The sequence below is a fragment of the Grammomys surdaster genome, unplaced genomic scaffold, assembly GCF_004785775.1.
Source record: "Grammomys surdaster isolate TR1022 unplaced genomic scaffold, NIH_TR_1.0 125688, whole genome shotgun sequence".
In the NCBI taxonomy this organism is placed as follows: domain Eukaryota; kingdom Metazoa; phylum Chordata; class Mammalia; order Rodentia; family Muridae; genus Grammomys; species Grammomys surdaster.
In genome coordinates this window covers 1,333,546-1,341,927 of record NW_021620524.1, presented here as the reverse complement: position 1 = coordinate 1,341,927, position 8,382 = coordinate 1,333,546, and the positions used below count along the sequence as shown (strand labels likewise).

Below are 8,382 nucleotides of genomic sequence, written 5' to 3'. Positions count from 1 at the left end.
CTGTTCATGGTTCTATCACAGCTGGCCGGGAAGAAGGCATCTCACAGTACTATTTCAGAGGATGAAGCAGCTGTCACCTAAGAGGTGACCTGAATGGCTCCCAGCCCCGACACAGCCCAGGGCCTTCAGGCTGCAGAAGCTGGCCAGGGTGTTAGATGCTCGTTATCTTGGAGCTTGCCTCAATTCCCGTCTGCATCCTACATCAGGTTCCCATCCTCTCTGGGTCTGCTCACAGCTCCTCTATTCCTAGGGAGAGGTCCTGAATGGCTTTATTCTGTTTAGAACTATCCTCTTCTATGGGACCCAAGGCCTTGGAAGGCAGGGTAGGGGGACAGTACAGGGTACTGGGGACCCAGAACCCTATTCAACTCTGCTAAATACATCCAATGTGCCAGGCACGTGATGCTAGGTGGTCCTACTTTGCTGTTCACCAAATCAACAATGAAAAGTGGTCCTTCACCACAATTAGTGGTGCAGTGGTTGGTCACTCTGTTCTTCTGGAACTTCTACTATCCAAATGTTTCCCTTCCTTCCTCTCCCCACCCCTTTTAGAAAAAAAGGTCTCACGTAACTGTGGCTGGTCTTACATTTCTGATCCTTCTGACTCCGCCTCACAAAGTGTTGGGATTAAAGGTATGTGTCAACGCTCCCTGCTTCAAGTTATACCTGTATCCTTTACAAATTGTGAGGCTTTTAGTTAATGACTGACCAGCCAAGCAGGAGCCACAGTGTGGTGACACGTTGGTCCTGCTTCCAGATGATGGTGGCAGGTCATCAGACCTAGAACTCGTATCCTATTCTCTCCCTGGACTAACAAACTATTAGATAGTCCCTATCTGGACCCAAACACAGCCCCTTCTTCTGAAGGACCTGGCTCTTGTTACTCTCTCCTGTCACATCGCTGTCTAAATGTCCTGGACACTCCCCAGAAATCCACTAGCTGATCTCAATTCACTGGGGGCCTTCGCTTGAGCTTGTCCTCTGTTTGAAACATGGCGTCCAGAGGGAAAACCATGTTTATCTCGGTCGACCACCCCAGGATCTGGACTGCTTTTGTCAACAGGGGTACGATACTTCCGGCCACCAGCCTGTCCAGCTTGCGGACTGACCGCGGACAGGCCCTGGGCTTGCGCAGAGCCACTGCATCAGGACAACTGGGATGTGGGCAGGGCAGGTAGCCGGCAAGGACACCGGCGCGATTTGGGGGGCTGGCCTTGCGCAGCTCAGAAGCAGGAAGCGCCCTCAAGGGCTACCCCGGGACCGCGGGCGTCGGTTCCCGGAGGGCGGCCCGGCAAGAAAGCCTCTTCCAGGTTGCCGCCACGTCCGCACCCCGCGGCGACACCGGCCTCGTCTCTCCCCGCTCCGGCCAGGCGACCCAGCGACACCAGGGCGGGGCGGGGCGGAGCGGCCAAGGTCCCACGGAGCCCGCAGCGCCCCGCCCCGCCGCGCCTCCCGCGCCGCGCCTTCCTCACCTCGCCCTCCTCGCCGCCGCCGCCGCCGCCGCCGCCGCTTCCAGTGGGCCGGCCGGAAGTGACGCAGCGCGCAGGCGCAAACGGCGCGGGGCCACGTGATCGCTGGCGAACGGAGTGCGGCGAGGTCGGAGGTGCGCGAGGTCGTCCCGGAAACACGGGTGGGTGTGGGGGGAAGGGAGGGGTTGCCGGGCATCTCTGAAAAAGAACACCGGCGGACGCGTCCCGGACACTCAGTTCCCCGGCCCTGCGCTACCGGCGAGCCCCAGCATACCTGGCGATGGTTTTGTACTGGATTGTCCTAGTCAGTCACCACCACAGCTTGGGAATCATGTTTATTGAAAAAGTAAAAAGTATATCACCATTAAAAAAAAACAAACAAACAAACCTGGAGAAAATGCCAGGCCAGAGAAATGGGTATAGGGGCAAAAGGGTCGTGCCCCACAAGTCCTAACCAGCCTGGCTGCCTCACTGCACGTTCAGTGGGCACTCTAGTCCCTGGGGCAAAGTGCTTGCCACTTCTCCAAGGAGGCACAAGCCCCCAAAGGGCACGGCTGGCTCAATCCATGCTGGTTCCTTTGAAGAGTTCCACCAAGTCCTTAAAGTCCGGGTCAATAAGGTCGGAGGGCAGGTCGCCATCATCATTGGCTGCATCTCTGTCTGCCCCCAAAGAGATGAGATACCTGAGGTGTGAAGGGCAGGTGGTTAAAGCCTACTCAGCCTACCCCGGGGCCAGAGGGCTAGAATTTGGGGGGTCACCTGTTTGTTTTTTCCAGGCAGAGTGAGGAGGAAGAAACCTGACCCCTTGGAAGCTGTGGCCAGATTTTCCAGCTTGCTCTAATGTTGCAGTCGGGTAGAAACTGCCAGAATCCCTGAGTTGCTGCCTACATCCTCAGAGCCATATTTTGGGGGTCCACCTGGAGAGATTAGGATGAAGCCTCTAAACCACATTTCATAGTCTCACCTGGCTATGTCAGGGTACCCATCACTGCAAGCGATATGCAGTGGTGTCCAGCCTGTCTCATCCCGCTGGTGAATGTCAGCACCATATTTGACTAGCAACTTCACACACTCCAGGTTTCCAGAGAGCACAGCTTCATGCAGAGCAGCCAGGCCTGGGCAGGGTGGGAACACAGGGTCAAAGCTATAATCCTTTGAACAGCACTTCCCCTCCCTCCTTATGGACAGAAGACCAGTCTATCAGTTACTTACTCACCTGAGGGGTGGATTGTGTCTAAGGAGACTTTCCGAGCCCGGATAAAGCGCCCCACCTGCTCCAGGTCGCCTTGGCGGATGTGGTCCAAGAAGAGAACATCATTAGGGAAACGCACGCTGCGATCAGCCAACAGCCGTCGCCGTCGCTGTCGGGGGCTGTAGCGAGCATATCGAGCTGTTCTGCTGGGCATCCTGGGATCGGGGTAGGCTATTTCTGTGGAACCCTACGTTGGTGGGTATGAGTGAGAAGTACCCCAACCAGACCAGATCTGTGTAAGCTCTCCTGCTTGACAGAACCTCGATTCCAGCTTATATAGTGCTCACAAGGCTATATAAAGCCGCGTAGTCATGCTTGCAGACGCGAGGGGCTGAAACTGAGCTGCTCCCCCCTCCCTGAGCGCAGGATCATGTTTAGTGGTTCATCTTTCAGCACACCTGTCGCTATGTCCGGCCAAAGGGGTCAGATCCTTCCTGGCTACTCCTCCCTGTCCGCAGCTGGACCTGGAAGGTGCCTTACAGAGGACGGGACTAGGAGAGAGAGAGTCTGTGAAGAAGGCTGTGGGTGTGAGCTCAAGGGCATCAAGAACGTCTGAGCTTGAAGGATGATGGCTCACCTGTCTACCTGCTGGAAGCTGAGCCCCCTCCTCATCTGAAGAGCACTGATCCATTGTCATTTAGGAGGTCACAGCCCTGTCCATTTCCCAACGTGTCACTCTCACCTGTCCTTGTGGGTTCTAGAGAAGATTCCCAGAACTGCCTTCAGGGTACATCATACTGACATCTCAACTCTACAGACAGATCATCACTACTAGTTCCATGGGAGTCACCAAGCTCGCTCGTGTGCGCACACACACACACACACACACCACTGTCTCTGGGTTCTGGACAGCCTATGGACTCATATTGAAGGTGTCATCCAGTCTGTTCCTGAGTCAGAGGATGGTGTCCATTATAGGTGGAGAAAGGGAAGAGCCTCATACATTAGCTTCCTGCAGATTCTCTGCTGGCTGTCTTGCTTTTACAACAGCTTCAGCCATGGTCTCAGGTAATGCTTGTCTTGGGGGTATGAGACTACCTGGTAGACGGAATGCAAGAACAGAGCTGGGCCAGAGGAGCCCAGATGCTTGGTTACAAAGCTATGGACAGCTCCCAGTGCTACAGCTTTCCCTGCATTCCAAAAGCTAATGGTGGACTCTGCTACAGCTGCTGTGACAAACACGGACTGGGTTAAACAAGAACTTGCCCTTATGGTTGCAGTGGCTGGCAGCCTCAGACCAGGAAGGGGTCCTTCTGAGGCTCTGAGGGAGCCTTCGCACCAAGCTTACCAGCCTCTGGAACTTACCAGCCTCAGTCCTTGGTGGTGTTTGGCTTCTAAAAGTATCACACAAACTCTACATTCATATCTAATGGCTGCAAATGGTGTCCAAATCCTACCACCTACACACACACCTTTTTAGATAGTGTCACTGACAGTGAATCCCTTTGTAACTCAGGCAAACTCCTGAGCATCCTGCCCTTAGTTACCATGTGCGAGTTTACAGGTGTACATTACCACAATCAGTTACCCCATTACATTTTTTTTTATTATTTTTCCCCCCTCGGGAAAGGTAGTTGTTTTCCAGGTTGGCCAGTCCTGAACTCAGAATTCTCCCTCAAAAAAGTGCTGGAATTATAGGCGTGTGCTATCACATCTGGAATTACAGGAGTGTAATCAGGAATTACAAAGATACCATCCATAAATGTTCTTACAAAGACTTAGGGTACACCGTACCACATTGTGACCTTATCGTATTTCCCAGTCACGTTCAAAAGAACGGAGAGCAACGGAGAGCAGCGGAGAGCAGTGGAGCATAAGGGTGCTCACTTTTAACCCCAGCACTCAGAAAGCAGAGGCAGGCAGATCTCTGTGAGTTTGAGGCCAGTCTGGTCTAACAGAGAGTTCTAGGACAGGCAGGGCTGTTACACAAAAAAACCCTATCTCAAAACAACTGCATAAAAATAGTATTGAGAACTAGAATGTGTGAGACCGGAAACAACCCACTTACTATACTGATGAGATTCCTAGGTGATCATTAGAGGCCTGTGACTGGGCAGCTACTTGGCAGGCTGGGGAGCTGGGACAGCAGTGTGGTTAACAGCGGGCCTTACATCACCTGGCTGGTTTCCAGCCAGCATCAAGCCAACATGTTACACACCCTGTAGGTGTAAAGCCGAGGTCCACTGGCTCCAGGATGCACCAAATGAGAACTCCCTGCCTGGCAGGGATGTCTCAATATAACCTCAGTGTTCAGGGGTTGCCCCTGAGCCTGAGTACCACAGAAACTTTTACAAGCTCTGAGAGAACCTTCAGGGGATGGTTCTGTGCCTCTGCATCTCTGGGCACAGTTCTAACTCCTGGTCACTTGGGAGGAGTCAGATACCAGGTCTTCTAACTTATTTACCTTAAGTAGGGAGACTAAATGTTCTGCACTGTAGCCTGGTGACAGAACTCCTCCCCCCTTAGATGTGCTGATTGTCTTTTCTCATGTTGTGGAAAAGTTGTGTCTGTACTCCCAGCTCAGAGGATCAAATGAAAGCCTTCGGATGAATGTGCTACCAACAGAATGGCAGGGAGGACCAGAAAAGCGGTCCCCTCCTCCCATTAGTGAGTGGCCTCCGATGAGGCAAGATCTGAGAACATTCAGCATGTGAGGCCCCTGGCCATTTAGAGCACAGAGGTTCTTGAGTTTGGTGTTTCAGTTTGAGTCAGCGTCTAGGCCCCAAAGTCTTCTAGCCACTACTCCTAGGTTCTAGCCACTACTCCTAGGAACTGTGTCATGTGTTCCTAGCTGAGATCTCTACCTGGTATATTCACCTTTCAGCAAGTTCAACAAGCTGTCAATCACTTACGGTGATTGACAGGAAAACAAAGCCTGAAATTACATTCCTCTGTCCCTGATTCACTCAACCAGTCAGTATAAGCTTATAAAATGACTAGTCTGTGCGGTTTACAATTCCTACTTTTTGGAGAATGAACTAAAACATTTACACAAAGTTGGGGGTGGTGATGATTTCTGTAGTTCCAGCACTTGAGAGATAGAGGCCAGAAATTTAAGGCTCAACAAAACAAAAAATTATACAAAGGTTATCCTTCAATATTTTGTAGTCCTCGGGCTTTCTATTTTTTGTTTGTTTGTTCTTTGAGACAGGGTTTCTCTGTGTAACTCTGAGTATCCTGAAACTCACTCTGAAGGGCAGACTGGCCTTACAGAAATCCACCTGTGCTAGGACTAAAGGTGTGAACTACCTCAGCTGCCCAAAAGCTTTCAATCCCCTTGCCAGGTGGGTAGTGGTTTCTACGAACACTCAGGAGGCAGAGGCAGGCAGATCTCTGTGAGTTTGAGGCAAGCCTGGTCTACAGAGCTAGTTCCAGGACAGACAGAACTATACAGGAAAACTTTCAAAACCAAACCAAACCAACCAACCAACCAACCAACCAATACGCACTGGGATTCCAGACTTGTATTACTATACTCAATTCTAGTTTATAAAAGTCCACAACAGCTGGACAGTTGTGGCGCACACTTTTAATACCAGCACTTGGGAGGCAGAGGCAGGTGGATTTCTGAGTTTGAAGCCAGCCTGGTCTACAGAGTGAGTTCCAGGACAGCCAGGGCCACACAGAGAAACCCTGTCTTGAAAAACCAAAAAAAGAAAAAAAAAAAAAAAAAGGTCCACAACAGGAAGTATAGTTCAGTGGTGCAGCATATGCCTAGCAAGAGAGCCAGAGTCCAATACAAGTTTGGTGTTTCTGCTAGTTACCACAACAAACTTGTAATTCCAGAACTCTGGAGGCTAAAACAGATGGTTTGCCATGAGTCCAAAACCAACCTGAGTTACATACTGAGTTCAAGGCCAGCAAGGGTGACACAAGCCTAAACTAAACTAAAACAAGAAAATGAAGGAAACCTCGGACAATGCCAGCAGCAGTGTCAGGTACCCAGTGCCTGGGGTTGTTAGGTGTTTGGTAATCCAGCATAGGCCTGCTGAATGGGCCATCTACAATTAAACTTCAGGGCCAGTTTGAAGTTTAGGGCAGTACTTTTTTTTTTAAGTTCCGGGCCAATGGCTTTTGGCTACCTGCGGAGGGGAGGAGTGGGATGGGAAATTCCAGTCTTCACCACTGCCCCACAGATCCTTTGGTTGCCTTACTAATCCACTGGCCCAACCACAGAGGTTTTAGACACCACCCAGTAGCTGCCCTGCACAGCCTGACTCTGGAATGCTCTCATCAGCTGCCTCTGCAAAAGGGGAAAGATATCTGTGAGTCACTCTTCTCTCCGGAGCGCGTGACAGTGGCTGCCTGGTCTGAGGTTTTCTTATCCATAGACTAAATCCCTGCACAGCTGGGCAGTAGTTGTGGAGTTGTCTCTAGGGCAGATGTACAGCATACCTTTTTACCTGGGACTGGAAACAATCTGCTCACAACCCTGCTGGGTTTTCTCCCCTAGAAGCACTGTCATGTTGGCCACAGTGAGCCTTGACTCACATTTTGGGGACAGAATTTATATCTTCCCCACAACAAACTCCAAAGTGACTGTACCTACTTTAAGGTCCATTGTGTCAGCAGGTCCCCTCGGAAACTTCTGGAACTGAAGTAGCTGGAAACTAGCCTTATAGCAAGTCACCAAGAGCCAGTGGAGGTGGTGTAAGAGGACAGCTGACCCAACTGCTGAGTCAGAATGTACAGCATTGGAGTGACAGATACCTGGGCAATGTAGCACTGCCTGAGTTAGTGACAGAAGGTCCTCTTCCTCTGCTCTGTATGCTGCCACACAGCCAAATCAGATAGGAGCATCCTGGGCTAGTGTGAGCTTTTATGGCAGGACAAGGTAGCCATGGGGGGAGATGACCACATCCCACGACCTGGGAGACAACCATATTTGGTGAGCCCTTCAGCCTACGCTAACGGCTGTGTCTAGTGCAATGGTTACAAGCAGAAAGGGCACCTAGCCTTGATGATGTGAAGATGGCCTGCTCTGGATGGCTTCAGAAAGCTTGTGTGCATGCACACATGCAAACACAGACAGGGCTCCTCAGAACATCTGTAAGACTGTAGGCTCTGTCTGATCTAAGGCAGCCTGAAACATTACTGCCAGGGTCTAGTGACCACCCTGAGCCCTGTGACCCTAAGACTCTCAGATACTGCTGTGCTCTCTTCAGTGCCCACACTAGGGGAAGTGTGAGAAAGCCAGCCCCAGGGTCATCACTTTGCCTATTGATTATATTGATACCTGTTGAGATGGTAGCTTTGAGACCGGGAAACATTAACTGATTCTAGTCTTAGTTTCTCTGTGGGAACTAAGAAAGTTGAGGTTCTTCAAGTCAAACTTGTTGAGGAATTTTAATGCAGCAACATAGATGACTTGGCAAGGAATCAGATCCAAAGACCCAGCTAGGTCTGTATGATCTGGCTGGAATGTAGACATACCACACACCTTTAATCCCTCTGGCAAGAATACAGACATGCCCTCAGTATACACCTTTAATCCAGAACAATGAAGGTAAAGTTAGATTGTAGAAAGAAGCAGCCATGTTTGAGGGGCAGACAAAGTGATGAATCAAAGATTTGACAGGATGAGTTAGAGATCAGATATACCCAACTCTCACAAGAACAGCACAGGAAAGAGAGCAGTGCAGAGGCAGGGGAGGGAGGGAG

At 50.8% G+C, this 8,382-nt stretch overlaps 2 protein-coding genes across 2 annotated transcripts in view; both read right to left on the bottom strand.

Annotated features, from left to right (window-relative positions):
• Positions 1-1,540, bottom strand: part of Mcrip1 (MAPK regulated corepressor interacting protein 1) — a 7,005-nt gene extending 5,465 nt beyond the window's left edge. The window contains exon 1 of the mRNA XM_028787869.1: positions 1,473-1,540. The gene's annotated coding sequence lies outside the window, so the exon portion shown is untranslated. The remainder of the gene's footprint in view (positions 1-1,472) is intronic.
• A 247-nt stretch (positions 1,541-1,787) lies between these two features.
• Positions 1,788-2,971, bottom strand: Ppp1r27 (protein phosphatase 1 regulatory subunit 27). Its single transcript, XM_028787979.1, has 3 exons — positions 2,686-2,971; positions 2,434-2,584; positions 1,788-2,152 (listed from the first exon to the last, which is right to left on the bottom strand). The coding sequence occupies exons 1-3, from the start codon at positions 2,873-2,875 to the stop codon at positions 2,029-2,031; spliced, it is 465 nt and encodes a 154-aa protein (XP_028643812.1). The 5' UTR covers positions 2,876-2,971; the 3' UTR covers positions 1,788-2,028.
• Positions 2,972-8,382: the final 5,411 nt, after the last annotated feature.